The sequence below is a fragment of the Nerophis ophidion genome, linkage group LG29 (genome assembly GCF_033978795.1).
Source record: "Nerophis ophidion isolate RoL-2023_Sa linkage group LG29, RoL_Noph_v1.0, whole genome shotgun sequence".
Lineage (NCBI taxonomy): Eukaryota > Metazoa > Chordata > Actinopteri > Syngnathiformes > Syngnathidae > Nerophis > Nerophis ophidion.
In genome coordinates, this window is record NC_084639.1 from 28,927,992 (window position 1) to 28,941,020 (window position 13,029).

General features: G+C 58.6%; 1 protein-coding gene across 2 annotated transcripts; it reads right to left on the minus strand.

Moving 5' to 3' along the window:
- Positions 1-251: 251 nt before the first annotated feature.
- Positions 252-12,624, minus strand: LOC133546027 (choline transporter-like protein 1). Of its 2 annotated transcripts, none has more exons than XM_061891833.1 (11): positions 12,354-12,624; positions 12,196-12,285; positions 11,983-12,137; positions 11,733-11,919; positions 8,693-8,861; positions 8,473-8,629; positions 3,396-3,479; positions 3,186-3,323; positions 2,894-3,130; positions 2,270-2,831; positions 252-1,390 (listed from the first exon to the last, which is right to left on the minus strand). In XM_061891833.1, the coding sequence occupies exons 2-10, from the start codon at positions 12,275-12,277 to the stop codon at positions 2,460-2,462; spliced, it is 1,581 nt and encodes a 526-aa protein (XP_061747817.1). In that variant the 5' UTR covers positions 12,278-12,285; positions 12,354-12,624; the 3' UTR covers positions 252-1,390; positions 2,270-2,459. The 2 variants fall into 2 exon arrangements, with proteins under 2 accessions (XP_061747817.1, XP_061747818.1); XM_061891834.1 differs by having other exon boundaries at positions 2,733-2,831; positions 12,354-12,618.
- Between the last annotated feature and the right edge of the window lie 405 nt (positions 12,625-13,029).

Sequence of the window (13,029 nt, forward strand, 5' to 3'; positions counted from 1 at the left end):
TGCAGCTGGGATAGGCTCCAGCTACCCCCTCGACCCCGAGAGGGACAAGCGGTAGAAAATGGATGGTTGGATGGCTGTGTCAACATTTGGGGCGTGTTGAGTCCAACAAGAGGTTCCTGTTGTGCACTTCCGCTAAATGTGGTTTGAGATCAGAGGTTGTGGTGGTTTGTGAGTCCTTGGAGTCATGTGACCAAGGGATTGATTAAGTGATCAAAACAGAAGTGAATGTGTGGCAGACATTGTAAGAGACAATTGTTGATATCATTTTTATTGGACTATTTTCTTAGAAAAACAAATATACATAAGAAAGGATAAATATAAAAGGAACTGCAGGAAGAGAAGAAGAGTCCAAAGTTAGAAAGTGAAAGCGTGCGCTCAGGTCACATGACGGCACCGAGTCACGTGACTTACAAAGTGAAGAAGAAGAAGCCAGGTCATGCAACTAACTCGCTCCACTTGATTGGTTGTGACCCCGCCCCCTGCGCTGCCATTGGCTGATTCTTGGAAGGGTCTGACCCCGCCCCCTTCGCTGATTCTTGGGACTCCCCTGACTGAGCCAACCCTTTTCCTTGTGTGGGAGCCAATCAGCAGCTGGTATCTGATCACATGGGAGAAAGTCAGGCGGTGGGCTGAGCATCATGGGTAGTGTGGAGTGTGTGGAACCCGCCTTCAAGTTCCGCCTTCCTGTCTTGAGACCTCAACGCCTCACGCCAGGAAGACTCTTGTTTTATTGCAGGAAGCTCCGCCCACACCCGGAGACCGCCGTAGGATCTCGGCGGTCATGTGACCTCAGGGGGCAACCGAGTGACGGTCGGCCATGTTGGAGGATTGACCAATGAGAGAAGAGATGAGGTCATCAGAGGTCACAGAGCGTCCTCGTCCCAAAAGGTGGAGAAGAAAACTCTTCTCTGCCAAACTGCTTCCATGTAAAGTGCTTGTTAGCTGTGGTTATTCTCCTCACTTCTAGAACGTTCTCTCCCCCAGTGAAGGTGTGGTTATTCTGAGCTAAATACTCTCCAGTGTTACTCCTCACTTCTGGAACGTTCTCTCCCCCAGTGAAGGTGTGGTTATTCTTAGCTAAATACTCTCCAGTGTTACTCCTCACTTCTGGAACGTTCTCTCCCCCAGTGAAGGTGTGGTTATTCTTAGCTAAATACTCTCCAGTGTTACTCCTCACTTCTGGAACGTTCTCTCCCCCAGTGAAGGTGTGGTTATTCTTAGCTAAATACTCTCCAGTGTTACTCCTCACTTCTGGAACGTTCTCTCCCCCAGTGAAGGTGTGGTTATTCTTAGCTAAATACTCTCCACAAGTGTTCCACCTGACTTCTGGAATGTTCCGTCTGACACCTCCCCCAGTGTGTCAGGCTGAGCTGCTCCCGCTCCCGCCGGCCTGCAACAGGAGAGCAGCGTTAGTCACCCCTCACAGGTGCATCATGTGAACTGCCACAACCCCACAGGTTGGTTGGCCCACTGCCTTGGTAGCAAAGATGGCGTCCTGTGGTCACGCCAGTGGCTTTGGAGCAAACATCTTCTCCCATGGCTCAGACGCCTCCACGGGACTGTAGGGCGCCATCTTTGCTACAGGGCGCCATCTTTGCTACAGGACGCCATCTTTGCTACAGGGCGCCATCTTTGCTACAGGACGCCATCTTTGCTACAGGGCGCCATCTTTGCTACACATCTTTGCTACAGGACGCCATCTTTGCTACAGGACACCATCTTTGCTACAGGACGCCATCTTTGCTACAGGACGCCATCTTTGCTACAGGACACCATCTTTGCTACAGGACGCCATCTTTGCTACAGGACACCATCTTTGCTACACATCTTTGCTACACATCTTTGCTACAGGACACCATCTTTGCTACACATCTTTGCTACAGGACACCATCTTTGCTACAGGACGCCATCTTTGCTACACATCTTTGCTACACATCTTTGCTACACATCTTTGCTACAGGACGCCATCTTTGCTACACATCTTTGCTACACATCTTTGCTACACATCTTTGCTACACATCTTTGCTACACATCTTTGCTACACATCTTTGCTACACATCTTTGCTACACATCTTTGCTACACATCTTTGCTACACATCTTTGCTACACATCTTTGCTACACATCTTTGCTACACATCTTTGCTACACATCTTTGCTACACATCTTTGCTACACATCTTTGCTACACATCTTTGCTACACATCTTTGCTACACATCTTTGCTACAGCCTAGAAAGCCAGTTGGTGTGCAACTAGAGCGAGGTGTCATACCGTGTGGTCACAGTGGTGCACGACCACTGGTTAAAGCACACCGGTGACGTGTAAAGCAAACAGGAAGTGATGATGATGATGATGATGATGATGACGATGAGAAGTTAGCATGTAGCTGTTAGCGTGTCCGCTTCACATCCACAAGGAAGTCTGTTAGCATCCCGCCATTAGCAAACAGCATGCTTTGTGGTTAGTAGGCGGTCGTGCTTCCGTGGGCGTTGTCAGCGGGCTGCGTGGGAGGGGCGGAGCTTGGCGTGTGCAGCAGGCTGACAAACAGGAAGAGGGTGGAGGTGGGCAGGTAGACGCAGAGGAAGAGGACCACGTCCTCGCTGAGGCAGAGCGCCAAGTCGCCGTGCTCCATCAGCGCCCAGTCCACCAACACCCCCACCAGCAGGTAGTACACCTGGAACTCCTGAAGGTCCTCCCACTCGCCGTTGACCACGCCTCCACCGCCGTCACTCACCATGGGCTTCATCTCGGCGCCCTCCGAGGGCGTGGCCTTCCCTCTGCTGCGCCCACGGCCGGCCACGCGCTCCAGGCGCCGGCTGCTCTCCACGAACTCCTGCGGAAGAGAGACAGGCGTCATCGCGGTCAACGGGCGGCATGCGGCGGGCGGGGCCTCACCATCAGAGCCTTGTCCATGAAGAACTCCTTGCCCGGCGTGCCGTCGTTGTACTTGGTGTCGATGGCGAAGCACAGGAAGAGCACGTCCACCACCATCTCGAAGACAGACAGGAAGCAGTGCGCCGCCAGGAAGGCGAAGAGGCAGACGATGACCAGCGGCAGCAGCCACTCGGCGTAATCTCGCCGGGCGTTGAGCAGCAGCACGCCGGCGAACGCCGTCGTCGTAACGACGAGAATCTGCCAGAGGACAATGGTGGTCGGTGTCCGGGAGCTCCATGGCGGACGCACTCACCTTCCCCAGGAAGAGCACCAGGTCTCCGATGGCGTTGACGGTGGCGACTCGCAGGGCGTTCTCCACCAGGAGCACAAAAGCGTCTCGCGCTGACGTGCAGAAGCTGGTGCTGTTGATGGCGGTGGCGGCGTATGCGTTCTGCCCCGCGGACAGGAAGCCAGTGATCAGCAGGTGAGTGAAAGTCAAAGTGAAAGTCAAAGTGAAAGTCACCTGGTTGAGATAGTTGAGGCACTTCTCTAAACACCACAAGCAGCAGATGCAGGACTTCAACACACAGCGAGCGCAGGCGTTCTCCTGAAACACACCCAGGTCAGCTGACTGCCACCCTCGCCCCGTTCCATCACGCTACCTCGCCCTCTAGCTGACTGCCACCCTCGCCCCGTTCCATCACGCTACCTCGCCCTCTAGCTGCCTGCCACCCTCGCCCCGTTCCATCACGCTACCTCGCCCTCTAGCTGACTGCCACCCTCGCCCCGTTCCATCACGCTACCTCGCCCTCTAGCTGACTGCCACCCTCGCCCCGTTCCATCACGCTACCTCGCCCCCTAGCTGCCTGCCACCCTCGCCCCGTTCCATCACGCTACCTCGCCCCCTAGCTGACTGCCACCCTCGCCCCGTTCCATCACGCTACCTCGCCCCCTAGCTGCCTGCCACCCTCGCCCCGTTCCATCACGCTACCTCGCCCCCTAGCTGACTGCCACCCTCGCCCCGTTCCGTCACGCTACCTCGCCCCCTAGCTGACTGCCACCCTCGCCCCGTTCCGTCACGCTACCTCGCCCCCTAGCTGCCTGCCACCCTCGCCCCGTTCTCCATCACGCTACCCTCGCCCCCTAGCTGCCTGCCACCCTCGCCCCCGTTCCATCACGCTACCTCGCCCCCCTAGCTGCCTGCCACCCTCGCCCCGTTCCATCACGCTACCCTCGCCCCCTAGCTGCCTGCCACCCTCGCCCCGTTCCATCACGCTACCTCGCCCCCTAGCTGCCTGCACCCTCGCCCCGTTCCATCACGCTACCTCGCCCCCTAGCTGCTGCCACCCTCGCCCCGTCCATCACGCTACCTCGCCCCCTAGCTGACTGCCACCCTCGCCCCGTTCCATCACGCTACCTCGCCCCCTAGCTGCCTGCCACCCTCGCCCCGTTCCATCACGCTACCTCGCCCCCTAGCTGCCTGCCACCCTCGCCCCATTCCATCACGCTACCTCGCCCCCTAGCTGCCTGCCACACTCGCCCCGTTCCATCACGCTACCTCGCCCCCTAGCTGCCTGCCACCCTCGCCCCGTTCCATCACGCTACCTCGCCCTTCAGCTGACTGCCACCCTCGCCCCGTTCCATCACGCTACCTCGCCCCCTAGCTGCCTGCCACCCTCGCCCCGTTCCATCACGCTACCTCGCCCCCTAGCTGCCTGCCACCCTCGCCCCGTTCCATCACGCTACCTCGCCCCCTAGCTGACTGCCACCCTCGCCCCGTTCCATCACGCTACCTCTCCCCCTAGCTGCCTGCCACCCTCGCCCCGTTCCATCACGCTACCTCGCCCCCTAGCTGCCTGCCACCCTCGCCCCGTTCCATCACGCTACCTCGCCCCCTAGCTGCCTGCCACCCTCGCCCCGTTCCATCACGCTACCTCGCCCCCTAGCTGCCTGCCACCCTCGCCCCGTTCCATCACGCTACGTCGCCCCCTAGCTGCCTGCCACCCTCGCCCCGTTCCATCACGCTACCTCGCCCCCTAGCTGCCTGCCACCCTCGCCCCGTTCCATCACGCTACCTCGCCCCCTAGCTGACTGCCATCCTCGCCCCGTTCCATCACGCTACCTCGCCCCCTAGCTGCCTGCCACCCTCGCCCCGTTCCATCACGCTACCTCGCCCCCTAGCTGCCTGCCACCCTCGCCCCGTTCCATCACGCTACGTCGCCCCCTAGCTGCCTGCCACCCTCGCCCCGTTCCATCACGCTACCTCGCCCCCTAGCTGCCTGCCACCCTCGCCCCGTTCCATCACGCTACCTCGCCCCCTAGCTGACTGCCATCCTCGCCCCGTTCCATCACGCTACCTCGCCCCCTAGCTGCCTGCCACCCTCGCCCCGTTCCATCACGCTACCTCGCCCCCTAGCTGCCTGCCACCCTCGCCCCGTTCCATCACGCTACCTCGACCCCTAGCTGACTGCCACTCTCGCCCCGTTCCATCACGCTACCTCGCCCCCTAGCTGACTGCCACTCTCGCCCCGTTCCATCACGCTACCTCGCCCCCTAGCTGACTGCCACCCTCGCCCCGTTCCATCACGCTACCTCGCCCCCTAGCTGCCTGCCACTCTCGCCCCGTTCCATCACGCTACCTCGCCCCCTAGCTGACTGCCACCCTCGCCCCGTTCCATCACGCTACCTCGCCCCCTAGCTGCCTGCCACTCTCGCCCCGTTCCATCACGCTACCTCGCCCCCTAGCTGCCTGCCACTCTCGCCCCGTTCCATCACGCTACCTCGCCCCCTAGCTGCCTGCCACCCTCGCCCCGTTCCATCACGCTACCTCTCCCCCTAGCTGCCTGCCACCCTCGCCCCGTTCCATCACGCTACCTCGCCCCCTAGCTGACTGCCACTCTCGCCCCGTTCCATCACGCTACCTCGCCCCCTAGCTGACTGCCACCCTCGCCCCGTTCCATCACGCTACCTCGCCCCCTAGCTGACTGCCACCCTCGCCCCGTTCCATCACGCTACCTCGCCCCCTAGCTGACTGCCACCCTCGCCCCGTTCCATCATGCTACCTTGCCCCCTAGCTGCCTGCCACTCTCGCCCCGTTCCATCACGCTACCTTGCCCCCTAGCTGACTGCCACCCTCGCCCCGTTCCATCACGCTACCTTGCCCCCTAGCTGCCTGCCACTCTCGCGCCGTTCCATCACGCTACCTCGCCCCCTAGCTGCCTGCCACTCTCGCCCCGTTCCATCACGCTACCTTGCCCTTCAGCTGCCTGCCACCTTTGCCCCGTTCCATCACGCTACCTCGGCCCCTAGCTGCCTGCCACCCTCGACCCGTTCCATCACGCTACCTCGCCCCCTAGCTGCCTGCCACCCTCGCCCCGTTCCATCACGCTACCTCGCCCCCTAGCTGCCTGCCACCCTCGACCCGTTCCATCACGCTACCTCGCCCCCTAGCTGCCTGCCACCCTCGACCCGTTCCATCACGCTACCTCGCCCCCTAGCTGCCTGCCACCCTCGCCCCGTTCCATCACGCTACCTCGCCCCCTAGCTGACTGCCACTCTCGCCCCGTTCCATCACGCTACCTCGCCCCCTAGCTGACTGCCACTCTCGCCCCGTTCCATCACGCTACCTCGCCCCCTAGCTGACTGCCACCCTCGCTCCGTTCCATCACGCTACCTCGCCCCCTAGCTGACTGCCACCCTCGCCCCGTTCCATCACGCTACCTCGCCCCCTAGCTGCCTGCCACCCTCGCCCCGTTCCATCACGCTACCTCGCCCCCTAGCTGACTGCCACCCTCGCCCCGTTCCATCACGCTACCTCGCCCCCTAGCTGACTGCCACCCTCGCCCCGTTCCATCACGCTACCTCGCCCCCTAGCTGCCTGCCACCCTCGCCCCGTTCCATCACGCTACCTCGCCCCCTAGCTGCCTGCCACCCTCGCCCCGTTCCATCACGCTACCTCGCCCCCTAGCTGCCTGCCACCCTCGCCCCGTTCCATCACGCTACCTCGCCCCCTAGCTGCCTGCCACCCTCGCCCCGTTCCATCACGCTACCTCGCCCCCTAGCTGCCTGCCACCCTCGCCCCGTTCCATCACGCTACCTCGCCCCCTAGCTGCCTGCCACCCTCGCCCCGTTCCATCACGCTACCTCGCCCCCTAGCTGCCTGCCACCCTCGCCCCGTTCCATCACGCTACCTCGCCCCCTAGCTGCCTGCCACCCTCGCCCCGTTCCATCACGCTACCTCGCCCCCTAGCTGCCTGCCACCCTCGCCCCGTTCCATCACGCTACCTCGCCCCCTAGCTGCCTGCCACCCTCGCCCCGTTCCATCACGCTACCTCGCCCCCTTGCTGCCTGCCACCCTCGCCCCGTTCCATCACGCTACCTCGCCCCCTATCTGCCTGCCACCCTCCCCCCGTTCCATCACGCTACCTCGCCCCCTAGCTGACTGCCACCCTCGCCCCGTTCCATCACGCTACCTCGCCCCCTAGCTGCCTGCCACCCTCGCCCCGTTCCATCACGCTACCTCGCCCCCTAGCTGCCTGCCACCCTCGCCCCGTTCCATCACGCTACCTCGCCCCCTAGCTGCCTGCCACCCTCGCCCCGTTCCATCACGCTACCTCGCCCCCTAGCTGCCTGCCACCCTCGCCCCGTTCCATCACGCTACCTCGCCCCCTATCTGCCTGCCACCCTCGCCCCGTTCCATCACGCTACCTCGCCCCCTAGCTGACTGCCACCCTCGCCCCGTTCCATCACGCTACCTCGCCCCCTAGCTGACTGCCACCCTCGCCCCGTTCCATCACGCTACCTCGCCCCCTAGCTGCCTGCCACCCTCGCCCCGTTCCATCACGCTACCTCGCCCCCTAGCTGCCTGCCACCCTCGCCCCGTTCCATCACGCTACCTCGCCCCCTAGCTGCCTGCCACCCTCGCCCCGTTCCATCACGCTACCTCGCCCCCTAGCTGCCTGCCACCCTCGCCCCGTTCCATCACGCTACCTCTCCCCCTAGCTGCCTGCCACCCTCGCCCCGTTCCATCACGCTACCTCGCCCCCTAGCTGCCTGCCACCCTCGCCCCGTTCCATCACGCTACCTCGCCCCCTAGCTGCCTGCCACCCTCGCCCCGTTCCATCACGCTACCTCGCCCCCTAGCTGACTGCCACCCTCGCCCCGTTCCATCACGCTACCTCGCCCCCTAGCTGACTGCCACCCTCGCCCCGTTCCATCACGCTACCTCGCCCCCTAGCTGCCTGCCACCCTCGCCCCATTCCATCACGCTACCTCGCCCCCTAGCTGACTGCCACCCTCGCCCCGTTCCATCACGCTACCTCGCCCCCTAGCTGCCTGCCACCCTCGCCCCGTTCCATCACGCTACCTCGCCCCCTAGCTGACTGCCACCCTCGCCCCGTTCCATCACGCTACCTCGCCCCCTAGCTGACTGCCACCCTCGCCCCGTTCCATCACGCTACCTCGCCCCCTAGCTGACTGCCACCCTCGCCCCGTTCCATCACGCTACCTCGCCCCCTAGCTGCCTGCCACCCTCGCCCCGTTCCATCACGCTACCTCGCCCCCTAGCTGCCTGCCACCCTCGCCCCGTTCCATCACGCTACCTTGCCCTTCAGCTGCCTGCTGACGTAGATGAGCATCAGTCGAGGGACCTTCACCAGGGTGATGATGAAGGAGCCCTTGGCCACCGTGCCCACGTGGTACCTGAGCAGCCTCAGAGCCGCGTGCACAATGGGCCACGCAGGAAGTCGCTTCTTGTCCCTGCAGACAGCACACCTGGCCGTCAGCACACCTGGGTGCGCTCGTAGCTGCACCTGCACACACCTGGTGAAGTAGTAGGTGACCACCGCCCCCGCCACCGTCATCTGCTGGCACGCCAGGATGAACTCTGTGATCCACACCAGACCCACAGCGTGGTACCAGGTCAGGTATTCCAGAGGCCCCGTCAGACGGAACTCCGTCAGGCCCGTCTCCTCGTTGTGGACCGGCTCTCCTGCACGTCAAACACCACATCAGCAGCAGCTCCTACTGTCACGTTGCCATGGACACAACTCTCCCAGCCAATCAGATCGCAATGGCGGAACTGAAAAATCGTTATTTTATAATAGCATGTGGAAGGAATTAGCATGTTAAGACTCTCTGCTAATTTAGCAACCGCATACCACAAAGTCATATAACTTGCTACTGTTAGCATTATATTGCTTATAATAGCATGCTAACTTTTTAGCCAATTCTACCGCCGTGCAGCCATCATATAAGTTAGTACGTGACATATGTTAACTGTTAGCATGCTAACTTTGAATTGATAGGCTGTTAGCATTCTATCATGCTAACGTTAACATTAGCGTGCTATCAACCAATTTTACAGCTCAGAGTCATAAATAAATAGGGGATATATGTTGTTAGCATAGTAGCTTGCTAACTATTTGAGCCAGTTTTGCCACTGTACAGCACAGAGTCATAGAACTTGGTACAGGAAATATGTTAACTGTTAGCATGGGCGGGGCTTTCTACCGATCACCACCTGCTGGTGAGTTGGCTGCGATGGTGGGGGAGGATACTGGACAGACCTGGCAGACCCAAACGCATTGTGAGGGTCTGCTGGGAACGTCAGAGAGAGTTTCAAATCCCACCTTTGGAAAAACTTGAACATGTCATGAGGGAGGTGCTGGACATTGAGTCCAAGTGGACCATGTTCTGTGCCTCCATTGTCGAGGCAGTTAATTGGAGCTGTGGCCGCAAGGTAGTTGGTGCTTGTCGTGGCGGTAATCCTAGAACCCCCTGGTGGAAAGAGTCCTATCGGGTTCTTTTGGCTCATAGGACTCCGGAGGCAGCAGACAGGTACCGACAGGCCAAGCGGTGTGCAGCTTCAGTGGTCGCGGAAGCAAAAACTCGGACATGGGAGGAGTTCAGGGAAACTATGGAAAACGACTTCCAGACGTCTTTGAAGCGATTCTGGACCACCATCCGCCGCCTCAGGAAGGGGAAGCAGTGCACTATCAACACCGTGTATGGTGCGGACGGTGTTCTGTTGACCTCAACTGCGGGTGTTGTGGATCAGTGGAAGGAATACTTCGAAGACCTCCTCAATCCCACCAACACGTCTTCCTATAAGGAAGCAGTGCCTGGGGAGTCTGTGGTGGACTCTCCTATTTCTGGGGCTGAGGTTGCTGAGGTAGTTAAAAAGCTCCTCGGTGGCAAGAACCCGGGGGTGGATGAGACCCGCCCGGAGTTCCTAAAGCTCTGGATGCTGTGAGGCTGTCTTGGTTGACAAGACTCTGCAGCATCGCGTGGACATCGGGGGCGGTACCTCTGGATTGGCAGACCGGGGTGGTGGTTCCTCTCTTTAAGAAGGGGGACCGGAGGGTGTGTTCCAACTATCGTGGGATCACACTCCTCAGCCTTCCCGGTAAGGTTTATTGAGGATAGTCTATGAGAATCAGCACCTCCAAGTCCGAGTCCATGGTTCTCGCCCAGAAAAGGGTGGAGTGCCACCTTCGGGTTGGGGAGGAGACCCTGCCCCAAGTGGAGGAGTTCAAGTACCTAGGAGTCTTGTTCACGAGTGAGGGAAGAGTGGATGGTGAGATCAACAGGAGGATCGGTGCGGCGTCTTCAGTAATGCGGACGTTGTACCGATCCGTTGTGGTGAAGAAGGAGCTGAGCCGGAAGGCAAAGCTCTCAATTTACCGGTCGATCTACGTTCCCATCCTCACCTATGGTCATGAGCTTTGGGTCATGACCGAAAGGATAAGATCACGGGTACAAGCGGCCCAAATGAGTTTCCTCCGCCGTGTGGCGGGGCTCTCCCTTAGAGATAGGGTGAGAAGCTCTGCCATCCGGGAGGAACTCAAAGTAAAGCCGCTGCTCCTCCACATGGAGAGGAGCCAGATGAGTTGGTTCGGGCATCTGGTCAGGATGCCACCCGAACGCCTCCCGAGGGAGACCTCACCTCGGATAAGCAGGAGAAGATGGATGGATGAATAGATTCTTTTTTTTCTGCTTTAAGTGCTAGCTGTTGCTATGATAGCACGCTAGGATTATGGAGGTGATATGTGCTAGCTGTTGCTATGATAGCATGCTAAGATTATGGAGGTGATATGTGCTAGCTGTTGCTATGATAGCATGCTAAGATTATGGAGGTGATATGTGCTAGCTGTTGCAATGATAGCATGCTAAGATTATGGAGGTGATATGTGCTAGCTGTTGCTATGATAGCATGCTAAGATTATGGAGGTGATATGTGCTAGCTGTTGCTATGATAGCATGCTAAGATTATGGAGGTGATATGTGCTAGCTGTTGCTATGATAGCATGCTAAGATTATGGAGGTGATATGTGCTAGCTGTTGCTATGATAGCATGCTAAGATTATGGAGGTGATATGTGCTAGCTGTTGCTATGATAGCATGCTAAGATTATGGAGGTGATATGTGCTAGCTGTTGCTATGATAGCATGCTAAGATTATGGAGGTGATATGTGCTAGCTGTTGCAATGATAGCATGCTAAGATTATGGAGGTGATATGTGCTAGCTGTTGCTATGATAGCATGCTAAGATTATGGAGGTGATATGTGCTAGCTGTTGCTATGATAGCATGCTAAGATTATGGAGGTGATATGTGCTAGCTGTTGCTATGATAGCATGCTAACTTTCTCATCCAATGTTGCCACTGTACACCTTCGTCATGTTACTTGGGACGTGACATAGGCCAACTGTTAGCATGATAGCGTTTTGAGTTGATTTTGCATGTCTCATCATAGAACTTGTCCATTCTGACCGTTGGCATGCTAATATTAGCATTTCAGTTGAATTGGCCCATGGTGTGTCATCTAGTTTGCATAATTGGTCATGCCGCAAGGGACGCACCGCTGGTCCCCAGGAAGAGCAGGACCAGGACCCAGTAGAGCCAGAAGAGGAGCAGCAGCAGGAAGGTGATGAAGGGCTGGAGGGTGAGGAGCGGCAGGTGGATGAAGACTTTGCCCGCCACGTGGAACAGAGCGATGGCCAACGCCACTCGCTTCCTCATGAAGAGCATCAGCAGCAGCAAGATGACCTGCAACCTCAACATTTGTCAGGACTTTCAGAATAAAAGCACCGCTTGTTTACTGGGACCTACGGTGAAGACGCTGGCGGCGATGGCGTAGACCAGCAGCGTCTGGTTCGCGTCTGGCCTCGACGACTCCTCCTCCTCTTCCTCCGTCACCTTTGTGTGGGTGTCGTTGCCGTGGAGACGGTGGTCCACGTAGAACCACCACAGCACGCCGGTACCGCCTGAGACGGGATGACATGTCACGCTCTTGTTTTGAAAACAAGGCAGAAGTGAGCTCACCGAGAGAAGCCAGGACCGCCAAGGATGTGAGGATCCAGACCAGGACGGCCGAGATGTAGCGAATGATCACCATGAGGATCATGGACAGCACTGAGACCAAGAAAATGGCGGCTCAAGCTCGGGCATTTTCACAATAAGAGCGCCCTGTCCTAACTCACCCAACGCCAGAAGACAAAGTCCCACGATGACTTCTTTACTGGCCACCACGCCGGCGATGACTCGGTGCAGGAAGGAGTCGTCGCTGACGAAGGTGACCACGGCCTGTGCGAACTTGGTGTAGCACGCCAAGTCCAGCGGCGTGCAGCGGTTGAAGAGTGGCAGAGGCTTGCTGCACGGGACACACCACAGTTTCAAGGCGGGACACACCACAGTTTAAAGGCGGGACACACCACAGTTTAAAGGCGGGACACACCACAGTTTAAAGGCGGGACACACCACAGTTTAAAGGCGGGACACACCACAGTTTCAAGGCGGGACACACCACAGTTTCAAGGCGGGACACACCACAGTTTAAAGGCGGGACACACCACAGTTTAAAGGCGGGACACACCACAGTTTAAAGGCGGGACACACCACAGTTTAAAGGCGGGACACACCACAGTTTCAAGGCGGGACACACCACAGTTTAAAGGCGGGACACACCACAGTTTAAAGGCGGGACACACCACAGTTTAAAGGCGGGACACACCACAGTTTAAAGGCGGGACACACCACAGTTTAAAGGCGGGACACACCACAGTTTAAAGGCGGGACACACCACAGTTTAAAGGCGGGACACACCACAGTTTAAAGGCGGGACACACCACAGTTTAAAGGCGGGACACACCACAGTTT